The sequence below is a fragment of the Meriones unguiculatus genome, chromosome 19 (assembly GCF_030254825.1).
Source record: "Meriones unguiculatus strain TT.TT164.6M chromosome 19, Bangor_MerUng_6.1, whole genome shotgun sequence".
Taxonomy (NCBI): domain Eukaryota; kingdom Metazoa; phylum Chordata; class Mammalia; order Rodentia; family Muridae; genus Meriones; species Meriones unguiculatus.
Genome location: NC_083366.1, coordinates 13,226,491 through 13,249,761, shown reverse-complemented (window position 1 = coordinate 13,249,761; position 23,271 = coordinate 13,226,491). Strand labels below are relative to the sequence as shown.

Genomic DNA, 23,271 nt, shown 5'->3' with positions numbered 1-23,271 from the left:
CTTACAAATATCAAGTAAACTCACTGAATCAGAAGTGAGTACATCAGAACAACAAAGCTACGACACCCATAACTCATTGAACATGGATATGTCAAGCTGGTGTCTAGACAGAACCTTCGCTCCTATGCTCTAGCATCTTTGGTTCAGGAACGTATTCTGCAGGCCACCAAAAGAGAAATATAAACACAAACCCAGGCACAAACCCTTTGCTCTACAATTGTGTACTGACTGCAAGATATGCTAGGGCAGTGGTGGCACAAAGTCTGTGTGGGTAATCAACCAATAACTGACTTAACTTAAGGTCCACTCCACTAGACAGAACGTATAACCAGCCCTGCCTGGGTTATCAAGAACCAGAGACTAGATAAACTATGGGCCTAGATAAAACCAAATAATACTGGTCTAACAAACACAAACAAACAAACACAACCCAACAACAAACACAGTGATAAAATGACTCCTTAAAATATTCATCAGACAAGCTTCCTCTTGCAGCAGCTATAGATGCTTACATCTAGACATTTGGCTAAGTGAGAGGCCTTGGAACATTCATCCCTAAATGGGAGATCTCCATCAAATCCCTACCTCAGAGCTCAAGGACCCCGTGGTAGAGGTGGTGGAAAGAGTATAAAAGCCAGAGGGGATGGAGGACACCAAGGAAACAAGGCCCTCTAAATCAACATGAGCAAAGCTCGCGCAAATTCAGAAACTGAAGCAGCATGTGCCAGGTCTTCTATGTATCTATTACGGCTTCCACTTTAGTGCTTTATGGGATTCCTGAGTATACAAACGCATGGGTCTCTGATTCTTGTGCCTCCTCTTGGGTCCCATTCCTTCTGTTGGTTTGTCCTGTACAACTCCAATGTGAAAGTTTTTATTTTATCTTATATTTTAGTTTGTTATATTAAAAAAATGAATGGATGAAAGACAATGAAGCCACTAGCATAAAGGTTAAGAACTAAATTGTCCTATGTGCTGGGAGAGGAAAAATCCATTTTCCTAATGGAGTAACACTGGGTTTATCAACCACTCCAGGGCAGACCTCATGATCAGGAATTTTGACCAATTATATATGGAGTCCATATAATGGACTCTACAAATTTTTTTGTATGTGCTTTTATTTGGTTAGACTTTGGTGTTTTATTTTGGCTAGCTTTCATAGTAATTACTTGAAGAATCAAAGTAGGCTTCTGGGAGAGAAAAGTCACTAACATTCTTATGTGAGCTGCAATGATGAGCAGCTTGGAGAGATGTGCCCATAAGTGCAATTGTGCCATCACTATTATAGGGTAACCAACTGCTTTTTGAATAGATTTAAGCTTGCAACATGAGAGAAAATGGATGCCTAATATTGTAAATCTAACCATGGCTGGGAAGATTAGAGATCTCAGGTGTCCTACCAAAATTTTTCTGAAACATAAATTTCCATCTTAGAGGGAAGTTCTTTATGTCTCAGGATATTCTAAAGAGAGAATTGTTACGACTCCAAAAATAAACATCAGAGAAGCTTCAGAAAGTCCCTAAAATCGACCATATGCACTAGGCCCCTTACCACCCAGATTATATAAGTAGCAGACTACTGAAAGACATCCCCAGACGAGCAGGGCTGCCTGGAATGGAGAGATCAGACAAGCTGCCTATAAGACGCAGAAACCAGCAGAGCTACCTGGAAAAGACACACTAGTAAGCTGCCTATAAATTGAGCACTGAACTCCAGGTTTCCAGATTTCACAAGCTGTCACTCAGGTTGAGGGCTCACCCATCCTGGGGTGAGCTTTTGGTGAAGCAGTTGTTTTTGAGTCATTTTTGCTCCTATGAATAGTATTCACCCCTACTCCAGCACATTATGAAACTTATTGGTTCAGCAAGTTGGACTTTGGTGGTAGTATTCTTACTTTGGTACCATCTGTGCTGAGTAGATGTTTGTTCATGTCTTCCCACAAACACAGCACCACGGGTGAACTTAATCCTATAATTTTGCTAAACGGACACAGTATCAAAATGCCTCCTACATACGCATTCAGATTTGGGCAGTTCTGAGCCCACATTAGAGGAGTTTCAAAGGGCAGAGAGTAAGTGTCTATGATGTGCTCAGTCATAAATGGGACTGCGAGAACCAGAGGTTGGGAAGGACCATGCCTAAAAGTTGTCTTCTAAACATGATAGGACCAATGAGCCCACAAACAAACATAGGCATGGTTACCTGTACAAGACCTGCACAAGACCAAACGAGTTTATAGAGCTTACAGACTCTAACATGAGGCAAGAGGGACTCAAGACCTCCCACCCCTAGCTAAGAAGATACATAGAGTAGAAGATTACTGGATGGGGGTTGTCAGTTTCCTTAAGGGTGTGATTCCTAGTAGATTGACCATGCTACACTGGATGCCCCACACCCATTCACATATGGCGACACAAACTGTTCTCACTGGAGTATTAAAAAAAAAATTGGAAGATGGGGTAGAGAGGTAGGGTATAGAGTTAGGAAAAGTTCGAAGAAGGAATGGGGTGTGTGATGATAAAATAATAAAAATACATTATATGCATGTATAAAATCCTCAAAGGATAATAAAAAAATTACCCTGGACCAAATTTTATTATACCAGTTACCACAAACACGATAAAAATCTGTTTTACCTATCACTTGAATTATTTTTCAACATGTCTGTTTTCTACAATTAGCCATAGTGATGTGTTCAAAATGAAAATTTAAGCTTGTTGTTCTTACTTCCCCTACACTGGTCCCAGCCAAAATTTTAGCAAGTGTAGTGGCTATGAATACTCTTAGGCTAAGTAGTAACATTGTGTGCTAACTTTCCCAGCATTATCTCCTACCTCCCTCCCTGCTTCTGAGTGCTCCAGCTCTTTTCTTTCAGTTGGTTCTCATCAGCTTTTCCTTCTGCAGACATTTATTTGTTCCTAAGTAGCAAATGCTCTTATTTCCCTTCCTAGTTTAATCTCACTGCTACCTCAGTGCTCACTTTAGATATCAATTCTTCTAAAAAACATCACAGCTTTTCAAAACTCAGATAAAATCCTCATGGTATTATAGACCCAAGCTTTGTCAAGACTCATCACTCCTGAAAACTTCTAAGTGGTAACCTCAGCCATTGCCTTCTCCACCAGGATACATAAATACTCCATAAGAGTAAGAACAATGTCTATGCTTGTTTAACACCGTATGCACAGCATTTGGCATAATTCCAGGCACATACTATCCCTAGAAAACATCTGATAGCCGCACACAGGAATAAATGAACACAGCTGCAGCCTATGCACAGTGCATAAGCTATCCAACCGTTTGCAGACAAGAAACAATGCTTCCTTATAGGCTGCTGAAATCTATGAGCAAACAACAAAGGTGCCTAACTCCAACCAGCAAAAACCCGAACAGGAGACACAGAGCCAGGCCTACAGAAAAGATTTCATAGGACGATTTGATATAACATTAGAGTTTATTTCAAATAAACTGCTGGAGAAAAAAACTTATGTTTCTCTGGGGCCAATGAACATACAAAGTGAATAAATTAACCACAAAATAACAATAATTCAAAACAAACAAACAAATAACAGCAAAATATGGCTAAAAGTCATAGCTCAAAATGAAGTATTTTAAAAAGACCAACTCAAATAGCAAGTGGTTCCTTCTATAATTCAAAGAACAGCAGAACTTCCATTATTTTCTGTGTAGTGAAGAACATACAAATACTTTATATTTTAAAACATGTAAAATTGAGCCCAAATAAATGTTAATAGTTTCCTTCACTATTTATATTGTTTTCCATTGAGGCAGGAAGATTTCTATGCAGTGTCAGCCTTGGCTTTATAGGGAGAGCCTGTCCCTGAAAATCCAAGGGCTCTCTCCACAAACCCACCTGTATAGTTTCATACCAGTTTTCTTGGTGTTAAAGAATAGGGTTGGAGATAAAGCAATTGTTTTAAAAACATATTTCCATGTAAATTTAAGCTGATCACCTTTTCTAGAAATATATATTGATGAAATATTTGTTCAGGATTACAAGTTTTCTGTTTCTGAGTTTGACTTCATCCTCCCTACTTTGAAAGGGAAATGAACAGCGACTTTCAGACTCAAAGTAATGTATCAGAAAGGCCTGTATTTTTGTACAGTTGCACTTATGGCCTGTCCATGTTAAGAAAAAGTAACATGCACCTCATTCAATATCTATAAGCTGGATTTTGGCTAGCACAATAAAAGCAGGTAGAAAATAAAAATTCAGATTACCGGTTAAGTGAAATTTATAGAATTCTTACAGAAGAAAATTCATACTGAAAAAAGCATGTTACCAAAGTCTCATGGAGTAATTAGAAAAGTACACTTGGAGTAAGGAACCTCAAAAACACATCTTTCTATTCTCCTTGTTAATTCAACATCTGACAGTTTATTCTTAATAGTATGAGAGACATCTGATAACTGTTTGCTGAATAATGAACATGACCATAGCGGTAACAAGTGTTCAAATTCACTGAGTGCCTTTCTGGGGAGAGGCACTGCTTTTTATTACAGATTTAAGGCTGACAATGCCTCTAAGAACTAGGTAGTATTATAAAGCTCTACTTGAAATACAGTGGAAAAGAGGACAAGTGATGTTGTGAAGAAACTAGGTTTTAAATGAAGGTATCCCATGCCAAACCTTTTATCACCCCACTGTGGAAAATAGCTTGATCTTGTTAACATGTAAGATTTAGAAACCATTTTACATTAAGAATGTAGAATAAAGTTAAAGTATTTTCTTCCACATCTCAGTGACTTCTGAACAAAATCGAAAGCTAGAGCTCTGAAGTCAGCAGAGCTAGACACGGTAACTGAGTTGTAAAGGAGTTTACTGAGGTGACCCCAATCTTAGAGGAAGGTAACAGTCTTTTTTTTAGTGTGAACTAGTAAAATTTTTAGGAAACATTCCATTTATTACTGGTTGGACTGCCACCTGCATAAAGATCAAACTAAATATGGACGTGCAGTATTACTTGTTTAACAACATTCTTAAAAAGAGTAAATAAACAAAGTCCCCTATAAGCATACCTTGGCAAAAAATACGGTGAGGTGAGTTTCGCTGCCAACAATCCAAATAGGGAATTTTGGAGATTTCAAGTAAGAACCAACCTAGAATAAATTTAGCAAAGTAAAACAAATAAATGAAAAATTTATGCTGTCCCTTAAATATGTGTGCAGAAATAGATGAAACATAAAAAAGGTGTCTACTTAACAATTCTTACCCACAGAGATTAATGCTGAGCGTAGAAGGGAAATGTTCCTAAGCGTATGTTGCATGTTTAGATCAGAACATAGCAATGCATACATTAATTGTACATATACATGTGTCACAGCTGGAAATGAGGACGTTAGCTCAAGAAATCATTCTCAGGTTTTGCTACATTTTTCAGATAGAACTTCAGGAATTTCAACTTGGCACAAACTTAGAGCCACAAATTTATAATTATTTTAAAAGGTAAATAATGTAAATCAATAATGAAGATAAGGTTTTAAAAATAAAGGTATCCTTTTCCTTAAAGAGTTTAGGGTAATATCTCTCCTAAAAAATGTTGACAGTGTAAAACATTCAAGAATATAAAGGACTCCTGCTATTTGATGCTTTCTGAAAAGTGCATAGTTCTACAACATATATAGTATCTTTAAAATGTATAAAAAGCCATACTTATAGTTTGCCATATATATAACCTTATATATATATATGTATATCTATATGTATATACCTGTATATTTTATATATAGACATACATACATATATATATGAATGATTGTTCCAAAAAGGTTATATATCCATATATAAGATTGTTCCAAAAACTGTAAACATTGTATTGCGACTGAGATAAAACTTTAATTTTAGACGCATAAACAGATTTACAAATCCACCTTGCTTCCATCAATCAGCTTCACACTTCCATGATGAGACCTCCCTTACAAACACCTGATCTTCCCAATCTCGTTTGCTTTCTTTCTCCGGCTGGGAAACTGCAAGAAGCCACTTGCAGCACTCAAAGTCCATTATTCTTTTTTCTTTATCCAGCGGCCCCTGCTTCAACACCACCACAGCCCTGTGGAATTTACTATCACCTTGAGGGAGGTGGAAAATAGGAGCTCTTGTATTCATGGGCAGAAAACTCAGCAGGGACGAGTTAGATGTGCTAGTGTGCAGCAGAAAACTAGTCAGATGGGAAGGGTCCTTTGAGGACAGCAGAGAAGGAAGTGAGTGAAGGAAAGGCACGGTGCTCCGGTAGTGTCAAATGGGACAGCAGAGGTGAGCGGTATGAGACCTCACTAACAAGAGCAGAGCGATGCACAGTGGCACAGCATAGTTCAACGTAAGCACTAACTACAGAGCTAGAATCACAAACAATTGTTCTGACTCTAGCCTGAGATTCTATCACACAGTGGACAGTCTAGATACGGCTTAATTTCTTAGAAAAAGCACGTGCGTTTCACCTAAAGTAGAGGTTGAAAAGAGGGGGTGGTAAATTTTGTACTAGAATCAAAAGATAAATGAATGCTAATGGCATATTTTATAACAAAATCAATCACTAAAGAACACAATATTGTCCTTATTTTGGAAATAAAACAGCCCTCTAATAGTTAAACAGGGAATTACCATGTGGACAGGCAATTTCAATCCTGAGTACACAGTAATGTAACACCATATGCCTATAAAAAAGTGCAGACAACTGTTTACAGTAGCAGTATTTCTAACAGCTAAAATTTGAAATTATCACTCTAAAGTATTAAATATGAACCGTTAAGAATAGTTACTCAATTCCTCTTGACAGAAGCTAATTTAAAAGTTTTACAATATAAACAGGTTCTTCAAAATGTGTAATTTGAAACATCCATCAGTTAATGGATAGAAGCAAAGTTGACATAGTATAAAACAGAATTGTTTCAACACAAAAAGGAAAAAAGTACTAATACATGGGTGAAGGAACCCATGAAGTCAGAAAGTAGAACTGTGATGCCTGGAGCTAGGAAGAGGAAAGCAACTGCCAGGTTAGAGCTTCTTTGTGGCATGATGAAAACCTTCCAGAATTAGATAAGGATGATGATCGCATAGCCTTAAGAATACAGCAAAATCCATGGAACTGTATATATTAAAAATGGTGATATTTATGATGTATAAGTTCTGTCTTTCTTATTTTTAAATATACAGTTAAAAGCACCATTTTTCATGTGTGTGTGTGTGTGTGTGTGTGTGTGTGTGTGTGCACGTGTAGGAGAGTTATAAACAGGTACCACTTCACTCATGTTCCTAAGTATATATGCTCAAAAATAAGTAAAACGGTAATTTCATTATTAGAAGACAATCTGCTACACTATCAAATAGAGAAATGTTTAGATTTGTAACATTTATATAACCATAATGCCTTTCCTTTATGCCATTTCCCTAATTATATGGTGAAATGTACATATATGTTGACTGAGAACTTACATACTGATGAACTTACATACAGCATTGTAAAACTGACAACTCAGTTTTGATGCCCTGGTTATAGACTAGCTGGTCTCTGTTAAAGACAGCTGGTTGAATTCATACTGCCCCATTCTCTTCATAGCCCTCACAGTCCAGGATCCATCTATTTGCCATGCACCAGGTGTTGGACAAATAGTCACAGTCTTACGGCATAGGGTCCACTGGAATTATTCAAATTAGGACATCATAACAGACTAGGCAACCAAGCTAACTCCTCCCCACTTGCATGTATAATCTACGCCTGCAGCTCCAGCTTGCTGTGGCCCTGACCAGGGGGATCCATTGGTGGCGCCATTGTCACGTCTCCACCTCTCATTTATAAGCAACAGTGCACTGGGGCATTAGAAGAATCCTGTAAGAGTGTGATACCATTGGGGAAAAAAGAGAAAACAAATTCAAGATAAAAAAAAAAATTAAGTAAAATTCACCATCGAGTAGTCATTCCTAATGTGAAGGCTGGAAGATGGCTCAGTCACCACAGGCTTGGCTCACAACCAAATCTACAAGAGTCCCTGAGGGAATGTCAGGAAGTACTTTTTCTGACACAATTTAAAATCAATCCAAGGAAAAAATCGGGCACTCACTTAAAGAGCTGGGGACTCTATGCAGAAATGACAAATACCAATGTTCCATCAGACAGGCAAGGGCTGGATGTGTCTGGCAAATGGTAGGCCCCCAGTATGGCTGGAATGGTGAACTGGAGGGAACAATACTAGCACATGACAGGATCCAGATGAAGACTATAGGCAACATGGTCATGGGGTTTAAGTGAGAAATGTTCCCGTAAGTGCATGTATTTGAACACTCTGCCTCCAGTTGGTGGTGTTGTTTGGGACATTATGAGACCTTTGGGAGGTAGAACTTTGCTGAAGGATGTATATCACTGGTTTTAGTTTTAGAGCTTATACATTGGCCCACTTCTTGTTTGCTCTCTCTGTTTCCTGCTCCTTCCACTGTGGCATGTCTTCCCTAACAAAATGGACTCTATCCTCTGTAAGTCAATATAAATTATTTCTTCTTTAGATGCATTAGTCATATTATATTATCAGAGCAACAAAAAACTAAACTCAAATATTTGAATATTTCAGAATATCAAATCTCCACAATGTGGTCACATTTAAATGTGTGTTTGTGTCTATGAGTAAGAGTCTATGAGTGAGTGAGCATAGGTGCATACTTTCCTCCAGGATAGGTCAGTATGTACATGTATTGGGGAACAGGGAACTCAGTTTGAATCTCTGATTGCCATGCTGTCTTAGAATAGCATTAATTTGTCTAATTAAAATGACTGAAAATGAAGGCATTACCGTAGTTTATAGTCACAAATTACAAGTAAGGTAAGAATAAATCTTGTATGCTTCTTCCATCTACAACATCTCTGTTTACGTGTTGCCATGAAGGAGGAATGATGTCTGATCAAGAATAACAGGAGCAGTAATCGATGCGCGCGCGCGCGCGCACACACACACACACACACACACACACACACAGAAAGAGGACAAAGACGCTTTTATCTTTTGTTTTTTCAAGACAGGGTTTCTCTGTGCATCTCTGCCTGTCCTGGAACTCTCTCTGTAGACCAGGCTGACCTCCAAATCAGAGGTCCACCTACCTCTGCCTCTTGAGTGCTGTAACTAAAGATGTACACCACCTCCACCTGACTAAGACATTTATTAAAGTTGCTAAAAATTATCACTATCATCAGAACCACTGTATGCAATAAAGCACTGTATGAAATAAATGAAAAAAAAAACCCACAAATCTTCATCATCCTTTTTAAAGTGAGAATGCTGATGTAAGCCTCATTTATAACCACTTACAATATTTAATGATTACTGAGATCTACACAGGTAGGTACCTCAATATCAACAATGAAAGTTCAAGGCAAAGCAACTTAAAAGTGTATTCCTAGTCAACCATATATATTTCCATTTTATGTATTATTTTGCTCTATACTCTGACAGCCATTCCCTTCACAGGAAAATGATTATGATTTCTTAACACTGTGTCAGTTTGGGTTGGGAATTCAGCAAGGAAGTAAGACAGTGATGAAAGGTAATAGCCAGGAATTGAAGTTAGTTGCCATAGAACGAAAATACTGTCCACAGCATGGACACACTCAAATCCTTCCAGACAGTTTACCTTACAATATCGTAAAGCTTCCATTAATGTTAAGAATCCTACAGCTGCTTGTTCATGGATACCGAGAAGTTCTGCAAAAAAAATAAACAAAACCAAATTTAACACTACTTTAGTATATGGAAGTCTGAGTAGTGTGTGTGTGTATAGTTTTGTGCATAAATATATTTATATTCAAAGCATGCCAAAAGATTTTCTTCCACTTAAAACTATTTTTAAAGCTTTGCACATATTCTTAAGATGTCACATCAATGATGTTATGTGCCTGGTCTTAGTGTAGCTTATTATGCTGTGTTTGGTTGATTCCCTGGGAGGCTTGCTCTTTGAGGGGAAGTAGGTTGGGGGAGGTTTGCCAGAGAGGAGAAGTGGGGAAGAGACTGGGGAGATGGGGAAGGAGAGGAAACTGTGGTCAGAATGTAACATCTGAGAGAAGAATAAAAAAATTAACTCACTAAAATGCAGGAAAAAAATGTCATACCAAATCATCATGTTATCACTATTATAAAATGACACTAGGTAGCTTTGCACTGGGAAATGTAATGGTTCAAATATAGACTAAAAGTATTCATAAACTATGTTTAATATTAACTTTTTTGTTAAAGAAAACTCACACTTTAACACAAAGAAATTATTAACATGCATACATATATGCATATATATGGCATGGATATCTACCTCTAGGTGTCTATATAGATATAGTTATAGGAAAGGAGCTAACTTGAACTGATCCTGATTTTGAGAAAAAAATGAGTATGTTAAACCATAACTATTAGTTATTTATCATGGGATAATGGTAACCACACCTACACAGCACTTAAAACATGGACTGACTTCCTTTCTTTCTTTCTTTCTGCCTTCCTTCCTTCCTTCCTTCCTTCCTTCCTTCCTTCCTTCCTTCCCTTCCTCCCTCCTTCTTCTTTCCTCCCTTCCCTCCCTCCTTCCTTCCTCCCTTCCTTCCTTCCATCCTTTCTTCTTTTTTGGCTTTTCAAAACAGGGTTTCTCTGTGTAGCCCTGGCTGTCCTGGAACTTGCTCTGTAGACCAGGCTGTCTTCAAACTCAGATTCAACTGCTTCCGCCTCCCAAGTGCTATGATTAAAGGTGTGCACCACCACTGCCTAGCAAAACATGGACATTTCAAGCTATCCCTTTCTATTGTAAATGAAACCAGACAGTATGCTTAAGGCTATGGAAACAGTGATGACTAAGAAACAGGCTCTGCCTTATAAAAGATGAAAATTTACCAAGGGGAAAATGGAAACAATGCGCGCTTTCTACATATGTATATACACACATACACACACTCATACAGAGTGGAGTGTGGCAGACTGAACCTGTTTCTGTGTCAGAGCAGTCTTAAAAGAATGGCAACATCTGAATTGAATCCTGTGGCATATGTAGAATTTTTCAAGGCTAGAAAAGATAAGAAGAAAATTTAAAAGTAAGGAATTCGATGAAAGAATGAAAGTCAATGTATTAAGGTAAGAAATGAAAATTTGTCAGAGCTTCCTGCTTTTTCAATATGGGGTCTTTCAATATTGTACAGGACAGCCCCAAAACCTTGGCCTCAAAGTCCTTCCATCTTAGCCTCTAGAACTACAGGTGTGTGACAGCACAGCTAGTTCCTCAACACATAAAACATGGCAAACCTGATTAACAGTGATCAATTTGAAAGAAAGAAAGAATTCAAGGAACATGCTCTGGATTTATGTGAAGACGTAACATGACCTTGCTTTGATAGAAACTATGGCTGAGATACTTTTGGGACTTTAACTGAGATAAGCAACTTCCAGCAGAGCTCAGAACCAGAGGCAGGCCTGGCTGAACACTGATGGATCACCAGCATCAGGCTAAACTCACAGAAGTAAAGCCAAGGAGGTAGTAAGCCACAACAGGCAAAGCACAGAGGGTGCTGACCAATGACACTACTCACATACAGGTGGACCTGGGATGGTAGTAAACACTTTTCATATCTACCACTTTGAGTTAATGTACAGTAAGTAGTACTATAAAACATTAGTACCATAAACATAGATTTAAAAGCTTTTTCTCAGGTACAATTTCTAATATGAAAAATATTAATATCTACCAGTAAATCTTCTATGTACAAGTAAAATCTCTTTGGAATCTTCAATAAATTTTAGAAGTATTAAGAGTATAAATAAAATTTTAGTCTTTGAGTTGCATTAAGGAAGGGGGTAGGAGTACAGCAAACAGCAGACATGGGTAGAAATGATACTCTTCAGTTAGCAAACATGTCTGTCTCCTTTCCTCTGAAATATACGCAGCAACAAAATATTCTTATTCCAAGACAAACACACAGGTTGAGAAGCAGGTTGTACAATTTTATTTCTAGAACCAATTACCACCACCTAGTGTTACAACTAAATACTGCATCACCTATTTCCTTGGGTTTAGTCAAATGTCTACAACAGTACATTTAAAACACCATGCGACTAAATCCAAAAGAGTAGGACTTCATCTATCTTGGTGATGAAATATCATATGAAATATCACCAAGATACTTCAGAGCTGGCCAAGAATCACACACTCAGGTGTCTGGCTCAGATGACATTTCTTCCTTGTTTCCCTTCTGATTTTTTTGAGAAAAGCTCTCATAAACTCCAACTTGCCTCAATGTACTATGTACTTGAGGATGGGCCTTGAATTCCTGCTTCTACCTTCCTGCCTCTGTCTTCCACATTCTGGGATATGGGAGTACACTACCATGATGAAGATGTTTCAATTGCATTATCCTCATACTGCCAAACTTAATATTATCTTCTTATATTAAGTAGATCAAAATTAAGTACAGTCAAAATGTATCTAATTTATTTTATACCAAGCTGTAAAATAGTATTTTTATATCATTTTATATTATTTACAGAACTTATTTGTATTAGATTTTCTTTAAAAGTCTCAGTCTTTAGCTTTTTTTTTTTTTTTACAAGAAATGGGTAATTTTAAGACTTTTTTCTTTGCCAATATTATCTCATAAAAGAGTGCTGAAGATTATCTAAACTCCTGATTGAATTTTCAAAACTACTAATTAGATTGATAGAAGAGAAATAAGCCTATTTTTTGGCCAAAGGTAATATTCAATTTTATCTATAATTCACTAATGAAAGTTGTATATATTATACATGTCCTGAAATATCTATTCATTATAGATTAGCTAAATTAAGCTAATTAACAACATATATATGATTGTCTCAAAAAATGAAGAGAATGTGGGTTGCTGAGTAAGGGGAGCACAGGTTTATGATATGTGGAAAAATGAGCTAGGAGGGTTGTGAATAAGAAAAAAAATCCATATAAAAAAACATACAGTTTTTTTTTAATATACAGCAGTTAAAATACAAAGTAATAAACCACCTGAAAAGCCTGATTATTTCACTTGTAGGAATGGTACCTGCAATTTCAGTTTAAAATCTATTTTTTTTTAAAGATCTCAGTGATGGTTCTTTCCCTAAATACACTTAAGTATTAAATTTTGTGCTTACAATAGAGAGTTAAGAATGAATAACTATGCCTCAATTTAAATTATATGAGAAAAAAAAAGTGAAGATCCTTTTAAATCCATTGATGACTACCTGGGGGATTCCTAAGAAGCTGGTCTGCTCCTACTGGATAAGAGCTGCTACATTTAACAAAAATAAATACCAACTGGCCTGCCCATTTGTTCTAGTTTGCATTTATGTTGGAGCGCTAAAGCATTTTGTCAAAGGCAACATAGGGGAGGAAAAAGGGTTTGTTCAATTTATGCTTCCAGGTCATAATTTACTACTATGAAAAGTCAGAGCAGGATCTTAAACAGAAGCCACAGAGAAAAGCTGCTTGCTGCCTCCCTCCCTGGAACACTTCCAGGCTCATGCCCAGCTAGCTTCCTTATACATATAGCCAAGCCCTCCTGTCAAGTGATGGTGCAGTCTGCAGTAGGCTAGACCCTTCCACATCAACCATTAGTCCATCACAGGCATAGTCACAAGCTGGCTTAGTCATTGTCCTATTGCTGTGCAGACAGCATAATCAAGGCAACTCTTATGAAAGAAAGCATTTTAATTGGAGGCTTGCTTATAGTTTTAGAGAGTTAGTCTATTATCATTACAGCAGAAAGCAGACAGGCATGGTGCTAGAGCAGTAACCTGATCAAGAGGTGGGGGCAGTGAGAGAAACAGGGAGAGGGGAGAGGGGGAAAAAGGAAGGGGCGGGGGAAAGGGGGAAGAAGGGGAGAGACTGGGCCTGGTGTGGGCTATAGAAATATCAAAGGCCACCCCCACTGACACACTTCCTCCAAGGCCACACCTACTCCAACAATGCCACACCTGATAATCCTTCTAGTCTCAAACAGTTCACCAACTGGTGGCTAAGCATGCAAATATTTGAGCCATGTAGTCATTTTCATTCACACTATCATAGGCCAACCTAATTTGGACGTTTTCTCTTCCTAGGTGACTCTAGGTTCTGTCAAGCTGACAATGAAAACTAACCAGCTAGCCATTTACATTTATATTTCAAACACCAAGACATACAATCCTATTCACATTAAAAACAATATACTTACACTCTAAAATGACTGATTATCTCACATGTAGATTTGAGAAGGAGATCTAACTTTACCTGCTACTCTGACTCTAGCTAATAAAACATGTTGAAAGTAATACAATTTCAGGAGAGCAGCACTTCTGATGTTTAATTCTAATAAATCATAACTGTAAATCACATTACTTAATTGTTGAATTCTGAAATGATCATATACCTTAGAGTTTATATTTCTGTATTTTCCATGTATCTTTACATTAATGAGCATCAATTATTCCTTATAATTAACCACCAATTAAATGTATAAAAATGATGAATGGACAAGATATACAAAAGTAAAACATTTAAAGAAAATATTAGAGACTATTAGTTTAATCTGGGGATAATAGAAATACAGAATTGTTATGGGGGAAAGAGCAACAAAGCCTAATGAAGCAGAAAGTATCAAATGACTAAACATCAAAGAAGCGAAAACCTTAGGAATAAAAGTCAACACTGGGCAAAATTTACCTAAGAAAATATTACAAGAAATTACCTGCACTATAATGAAGTATTTACAGAGCCTCAGCCATTGTGACACATTAGCCCCTCCCGGTAGGAGGTGATTCCCAGAGGACAAGGTCTTTAAAAGCTTACATAAAAACATGTTTGTTTAGCTTCATTAGGAAGCAGAACAAATGACAATTAAAATATGTAATCACTTGTTATAAACTGATGAAATTTTAAAGATGGACAGTGCTCAGTTATTAACCGGGACCAGAAAAAACAGAACTCTATAGTCACAAAGATATATTGATACTCTATTAGTTGTAAGGCACATTTTAGAGAAAAAGTCGTCATTAGTTAACAGTTAAAGAGATATTCCTGAAAAGATTAAATCTTCTGAGTTAATATATGATCCAGGATTTCAATTTCTAGGTATACAGCAAAGGAAGATAAAAGCACATGCTCTCACAAAAACTTGCACATGGATGTCCCTAACAGCATTAGCCATACCAGTCAGGAGGCCATTTCAAATGTCTAGCAATTGATGATAAATAAATATGTATGGCTCATCCACACACTGCAATATTGCTTTCTCATTGATAAAAGTAAAGCACCAGTATAGTGAAACACTGTTCAGAGTGAAAGAAATTTGTCACAAACACTGGACATATTATCCTATTTGTATTAAATGCCCAGGACATGACAGTTTACAGAAACAGGAAGCTGACTGGTAGCTGTCAACGTGGAGGGAATGAAGTACGTGGAGCTGCTGCTGAGAGACCAGGATTGCTTTACGAAGCAAGAAAGGAAGTTCAGGCTTGGTTTAGTCTACATTCCGACTGGATGGCATGCATAGTATACAGATGAGATTTCAATAAAGTTATTACTAAAAGTCACCAGGTGACTAAATCCTTAGTACATACCTAGTTTAACAAACCAGTCCTGCAGGAGCATGGAATAGGACCAACCCGCATATTAATGTTTCTTACAGATTTGTTTTGTAGTAGTCAAAACTAGAAACCATCTTCATGCTCACCCAAGATAAATTGCTCAAGGCAAAAGACACACATGGCAGTTCAAACACTAATAACCTTAATAAATAAAGGTGAATAAAAAATGCCTTGTCCACTTTTCAATAAACATTCCCAAGTCACACCTAAGGGAATTTCTAATTATTACAACAAAAACTATGAAGCCCTTCAAAGAGCTCACTTCTAAGCTCTGCCCTCTGCTAGAGAGCGACTCCCTTGTAGGTGGCTGCTATCTCAACTATCTTACTACAGAAAGACCATACTCTTTGTTAGCAACCATTCTCGTTGAATGAGATGTGTGGCACGGATCTACACTGTGGACACAGACCTTTCCATTAACTTTTTTCTCTGTGGGCAAACATCTAGCTTTTAGGGTGACTAGCACATGAAATGTAGTACATAATGGTAGTATATCAGAAGGATTAAGCATATTGTCAAAATACACATACCTGTAAAGGCTTTCTCATGTTTTATGTGTAAATTAATGCACTTTAAAATCCCACGAATTATCTGCACTCCACCTTCACCTGTAATGTGAGTTCTACAAGTTCTACCTGCTACAACTCTACTGCAGAGGCGGACTGACTTAGGAGGATGTTATACAGAGAAGCAGCAGAGGCCTTGGCATGGTCAGGAGTTCTGCTAATTTAGTTTTTGCTGTTTAACTGTGGGCAAATTAATAATCACCCAAGCCTCTGTTTCATTAACCACACTGAGGTTCAAAACATATATCCAAAACATACTACTTGAAGAAAGGAATAAAATGTTATTCTTTTCCTTCCTGCACCACTGCCTATCACTGCCATGCGATATCACCTGTCTCACTGTCTAAGCTGTATGCCTTAGCTTTCTTTGAACTTGTGATTCCACTCCAATAAGTCTATAAACTGACAGCATCCTTTTCCCCCAGATCCTACTATGTTATTTTTGTTCAATACTTACAGTGTGATAGCATTTAGCAGGTTCTGTGTTCTCATCCAAGCCCACGCTGACACAGTCTTTTCCTTTTACCACTGTCCACCACACATCACGGCAGAATCGCTCAGAAGTTTTAAGTTTTATGGCCATGTCCCAATTTCTAAAAATTCTACCCTTAACTTTTCTCAGCTAGATCTTTAATATTCATTATTTTAAAGTCTCCAAATAATGTACACTGTCTCTATTCAATTTCCCTTCTAAACATATAATGTATGTGTGTTTCCCCAAAAAATCTCTTGCTCATGCTATCTGCCTCCATTAAAATTCCTGTGTCTATTTACACCAACAAACACAGTGGGAAAACGTTCCTTCTTCCTCAGCATGTGTATGGTTCTTATTTCAATATGTCTCATTTCACCATTATCATATCATCTTTGTACATGTTTTCATCCACACTTGGTGAAGAAGCATTTGACAGAGACTTGAGCTCTTCCTAGGAGTCCATGCAGACAATACAGAACTCCTAGTATTTATAATAACCATTTGATGACAAAAGAAATTGAAGCAAGATAAGTGACTTTTCTAGGTGTTTGAAAACTATTATATAACTTTTCATTTATGTCTACACTCCCTACCATGTTGTCTAAGCCAGAAATACATACAGTAAATGCTGAGTAAATGTATGGATTTTATTTTATGCTTAAACATCTGGACATAGAATTAAGCTCAAGTCAACATTCCTAAAGACTGAAAAAAGAATTTAAAGGCACTTAGGCGATTCTCTTTCTGAAGACAACTCTATCTTATAGCCTTTACAGTTTAAGTCGTGATCCTTAAACTGTACTTTAAACCACCTATAGTAAAATGATACCCTTGGTCTTGAATGACAGTACTTCAGGAGTTAGAAAAGGATGAATTTGCATACACCAGGAATGAAGGCTTCTGTAAGTTGGTGAACAAATTCTGTAACTGAGGTTAGACCCTCAAAAGGGTCAGAGCCTATGCACCTAGGAGAGGCAGGAGGGCAGAGATCTGAGTTTGTAGTAGGGCAACCCGAGTGAAATGGTAGAAAGCACAGGAAACTGGACCAGGAAAACTTAGTGACAAGCAGGAGACTAACAGCTATGGCAGAGCAAGCAGCAGGAATCAGCAGCGCTCAGGGCCAGGCAGGAGGAGGAGATGCGCAAACTGCACTTCCTTCCCTAGTTGTCTGAAATTACAGCACAGTCCTCAGAGACCAGGGAGCTTCAGCAGGGGGGGGTGTGAGCACGGAGAATCAAAGAACCTGCTCACTACACAAGAGAGGCTGCTACTTCAGCAGGGTCATAAGCTTTTAAATTTAAATCAGAATGGAGAGTCCTTTGGGTGTGCTGAATGCAGGGCACAGAACAAGACTGAGCCCTTGTAGGGATTCATCAGCAAGCTGGGCTCTCACTCTAACTTCATCACTAAGTGAACTGAGCTTCACTCATCACGGAATAGGTCAGGCTCTCAATCTCCAGACAGCACAGCGCAAGGTTGCATTGTGGGCTGTAAACTCTGGAGCACTGTAAATTTTGCTCAAATGTTTCTTAACATAGTTGTGCATCAGCTCTGCTTAAGAGACTGAACTGGCCATTTTGCTCCACTTGATGTTCCTGACAATGTGAGAAGCTACTGAAACAAAATAACTGAAACCAGAAATGGGAAAGCTAATGGAAGGGTGAGTAGATGTAAAACCTAAGAAAACATTAAATCTGCCCAGCATATTAAAGTGTATAGTAAAAGTAATATAGAAAAAATCAGGACACTGTCAAAACAGGTAATTCAATTACTTTATGATTTCCCGTATCTTCCAGCCCCAAATGCAGCCTGGCCCTGGATTAATAGTCTTGTGTTACATCTGCTAAGAGACAGATCACCATCTCTAAAGTTATTTGCACAGTCCCAGTAACAAACCAGCTGAGAACCAAAGCCTTGGGGCTCAAGCCTGACTAAGCTCATAGATTTAGGACCCAAGATGGCTTCTGAAAACCTACACTTTAATATTATGGTATCTTGGAAACCATAAAGTGTTCTTCTAACAGAAAGCACTTACCTTAGCATTCACATAATGTAGAGCCATTAAATAGATGAGTATCAACTGCCCATGTTTCACTAAAATATTAATTATCTAAGAACACAGCAAAGAACATACTTACGCATTCCTGAGCACTCTCTATCTCCATCCCATACATTAGATACTGCATGACCCGTCAGTAGGAGGTTAATTAAGCTTTGGCTATCAATAAAAATTAAATATCAGTTAAAACAGGCAGAAAACTACTTCTTCAAATCAAGTAATTACTACAATAAAGTTTTAAAATGACTTTTTACATTACATTATGTTAAAACACAAGAGGGAACCTCCAATGCCCTTTTCTGTGACCGGCCTTGGCGCTATGTGACCTCAGAAGCTAAGCAAATTTAAGGAGGCACATTTAAATGAATAAAATGTAGTCTGTTTGCTTAGTGTTTATATTTATTTTTATAGATAATAAAATTTTGAAATTATATCATTTTACCCTTCCCCTTTCTTTCTTCAGCCCCTCTGATGTATCACCTTAGTCTCAATTAACTGCTATTTTTCCTTTAACTTTTGTTATATATATTTGTAGACATACTCCTAAATAAATACAAACTGCTCAGTCTGCATAACGTTGCTTGCATGTGCATGATGTTGGGTACTGGACATTTGGTATTGGAGAACTGGGATTTCAAATCTTAACTACCTGACTATTGATCAAAGTCACGGGTCTGGGAGAAGAACCTATAAAAGCAACCTTACTAAACCAGCATAATCCTTAACTACGTTTAAAATATTTATCCTTATACATGCAATTTTCAACCCACACTAAAGAAACTTCTCTTCGCAATGGATGGAGACCATTACAATTATATTTAACATATCGTCTTTGATAGAAGATAGGTAAATCTTAACAACTAAGGCAGACACACCTAAAAAGAAGGACTGTAGAAGAGTAGATTAATTTTCACTATTCTATTGATTTGGGTAAAATAAGCAAAAAACAAAACAAAACAAAAACTAGGAAAGAATTATTTTAACTCAAGATGAAATTAACAGAGATAGATAAGAAAATACTTATTTCTAAGTTAATGTGAGTAAATTTAGACTTTTTAAAAAGCCATGAGTTGATATACAGGACACTTTGTTAAAATCTTGTCATCAGTAATGTAAACAAGAGACTTCCCATAATAACAGTTATGTAGAAACTACCTGAAACTGGATGCCAACACACTGGCCACACACAGCGAACACTGGCTAATGCAGTGCAGTGCACACAGCATAGGGCTGGTCAAGCCCACAGACTTCTGCTGCCAATACACTCATCAGAAAATTCCCACTCCTAAGGCCCAGAATTCAATAAAAGATAGCAGACTACAGCCATTACCTGCCATGCCCGTACACAGGGTCTATCAAAGGCTCATTTGCATCTTCAATTGAATTCTTTATGTTTTCAATGCCCTAAAGAGACCAAGATTTCATTAACTTATTTTAAAACTAAAGTACACAGTATGACCAGTTTGGACTATGTTAATAAAATACTATTCAAATTTCCCAGACTTGAGATGTTAAAAAGTAGTTTGCCAAAAATTACTTTCCATTTTCTTTCATGGGCTCTATAAAGGACACATCTCAAAGATAGTAAGTCTGGTGTTGGCTAAAGGAACACAGGTAACAATTTTTAAGAGAGAAAAGGAAAGTATTTAATACAAAAGTTAATATTTATTTAACTTCAGGCTAATTAAATTGAAACCTAATATACCTACTAAGAAAACTCACTTTACTTTAGGTCATTTTAAGAAACTTTATAGTAAAGGCCTAGACTTCTGAGTTTAGAGATGTTAATACTAAGTACAGAGGTAAATGGAAAGCTTACATACTTTCTGTATGTACTTTCTCCCCCAAATTTGTAATTCAGATATACAGTAACAAAATAAAATAGCCGTTATGAGAGCAGGCAGTTTCTAATTTTGTAAAAACATCCCCTGATACTTTTCCAATCTTATAAATAGGAGGCTGGAGAAGCACAGAAAGATCAAGGGACCTTAACCTCGTCAACTCTGAAATGACATGAGGTGATATCCACAGAACTGTTCACCTACTGTGAACCACCATAGACCACAGCTAAGGATAATACAGACAAGCAACAACCAATGTGTTAGACAACTGCCTAAGCATCAGAGGGGAAAAGAGAGGTGTGTGATCTCGACTTGTCATCCCGAAGAACAACAAAGCAAAGCAGGCCATGACAAACTCAAAACCCATGGTGGGAACAAGTGGCACAGTTGGTGGGCATGGGGGAAGCACTTCAGAAAGCAACAGTTCAAAGGCGTCCAAGGGAGCACCAGTAAAATGGCAGGAAGATCAAGGGATACAGGAAGTACCAGAATTTGAGGCATAAACACTGGACCCAAGTGAACAGTCAGGAAAATTCATGAGGGTGTGCCACCTTAGCCACATCACTACAGCTAGCCCAACCATCCAACCTCATTTGGTCAATTTCTCTATTCTAAATATGTTCCCATTCTCATCCATTCTATGGTCACCATTCTGACTTAGGCTTCTACCATAACACTACCGTCCTAGGTTCCTAGACTTTACAATTCCATTTGCCAAATCTCTTCATCACAAATTCTCATCCCAATTTAGGCATCTTTTATCCACAAAAGATGTCATTTCTATATTAAAGGTTGTATTGTGTTCTAAATCTGATATGAAGCCTTAAGTATTTTTTTGTGTAACTTACAAAAGATTTCTTATGTAAAAGGTATAAGTAACACCTTTCACAGCTGTCCCTAAGTAGGTCAGACTGCAGTAGGCTGGTAGTATTTATAACCTCCCAAATCTGTGCTATACCCCAATCCCTTTCCTCTTTCGACTTGCTTCTCCTACTGTAAAATTCTTCTCATCTACAAAGTCCCTACATGCACCAAATGGTCCTCACCACACTGAGTCTGCCTTTGAGTCTGTCCACAACCATCTAATTTCTCAAAATGTTTTCTACATGTAATAAATAAAACAAATCTAAAAACTAACACCCCAAACCACAATGGAATTGCTAATGGAATTATTAATATGCTGTTTTCATATTAAAAAACAGAAAACTTTTAAAAGACAAGGGGGATATTCCACGTGAGACTAAAAGTCTACAAGTAGTTGAAATTGGCATTTGAAAGTGTGCATGCAAAAAAAAAAAAAAAAAAAAAACAAAAAAAAAAGAAAGTGTGCATGCAGGAGTCAGTTGCAGAGAGGTGAGCTGTGAAAAAACAACTATCCATAGAAGAAAAATAAGAATAATTACATAGGACCCAGAAAATTACTCTTCCAGAATTCTAAAATTCAGAATAGAAGAAAGGAAAACACATAAAGAAGTAAACAAAATTATTACATAAAATGTTTTTTTTTTAATATAAGACACCATATGAGAAAGTAGCATGATGATTAGCAAATAAATCCAGGAGAAAGGAGTTCAGAAAAAGTTTCTACAAGGTCTAAAAGTCCAAGTGCTAGATGCTGCTAAAGTCAAAGGAAGCCAAAATTCAGAAGAACTGAAAACACTTTATGATTAGAACATGAACAGGCACCTCTGCAGTCCATACAGAGCAGGGGAAGTGTGGTTAAAGAATGGCAGAGGCAGAGGCAAAGTCCTCATCAACAACGCGCTTCTCACCCTGGGTGTACTAACAGCAGCCACACAGTTTCTAACAGTGCACAGCTAATAAAACAAATCATCTGAAACACACCTTTGTCAGTAACACAGAATACAGAAAAAGCAAGACTCCATATTTGTTTCCCCACATTGAATACTGGTCCAAGACAGCAGCTTTTAATTCTGATAGAGTTCTGAATGATCTTTTTCTGGGGGGGGAAGAAGAATTGAGTATTAATATCCCAATTACCATTTATAAATTGAGAAAAATTTAAATTCTTACTCATTACAATATACAAACTTCAAATTCTAAAAACAAATTTAGCCAAGGAAAGCAAAACTATTGCTGACAACTCCTACCATATATAACCCAGCCTACGAAGGCAATCTGAGGACTGGCAGGGGGCCTCCGTGTCTCTTAGGTGCAGCACTTGGCACCAGTTTTTTAGTCTATGCAACTATTTAGACAACAGACTGGCCTTCTTCAAAGGGGTGTTCAATAACCAGAGAACTATCATTTAAAGCATGAAAGCTCGTCGACAAATATGAGGGCTAAAACCACAGTAGACATTTGTGGCTTCTTTTGAAAGAAATAATGTTAAATTTCAAAATGCCACCCATAATTCTGTCAACATAGCAGCCTCCCTTTGATTTTATAATAAAATCTTTAAATGTTTTGATGAAACATGGGTACTATTAATGAAAATTATAGGAAGCATATTTTGACAAAAAAAAAAAACAATCTTAGGATTTTTCTTACTGCAAATGGCTTTATATTCACTCAGAACAGAAAAATATGATAAAATGATCTTTTTTCACTGATAATGATGAAGAGGCATTTAACTTGGAGTTTTAAAAAGTGTGCTTGGATAGTTACTTTAAGACTTAGAATCACGCACATGTATTTTTAAATATGAAAGCAAATTAATGCTCAAACAAGGTATTTTAGGCTCATGTTTAAGTTAA

At 37.3% G+C, this 23,271-nt stretch overlaps 1 protein-coding gene across 9 annotated transcripts in view; it reads right to left on the bottom strand.

The window, feature by feature from the left end:
• Mindy3 (MINDY lysine 48 deubiquitinase 3) overlaps positions 1 to 23,271 on the bottom strand; it is a 72,403-nt gene that overhangs the window by 30,117 nt on the left and 19,015 nt on the right. For 7 of the 9 annotated variants that reach the window (XR_009587712.1, XM_060372726.1, XM_060372730.1 and 4 more), the window contains 5 exons: positions 22,400 to 22,514; positions 20,044 to 20,117; positions 18,793 to 18,872; positions 9,642 to 9,712; positions 5,042 to 5,122 (listed from right to left, as the gene is read on the bottom strand). Coding sequence is in view for 8 of the 9 variants with exons in the window: in XM_060372726.1 (XP_060228709.1) it covers positions 5,042 to 5,122; positions 9,642 to 9,712; positions 18,793 to 18,872; positions 20,044 to 20,117; positions 22,400 to 22,514 (421 nt within the window). In the remaining variant the exon portion in view is untranslated. The remainder of the gene's footprint in view (positions 1 to 5,041; positions 5,123 to 9,641; positions 9,713 to 18,792; positions 18,873 to 20,043; positions 20,118 to 22,399; positions 22,515 to 23,271) is intronic. The other 2 variants (XM_060372727.1, XM_060372734.1) reach the window with 2 other exon arrangements.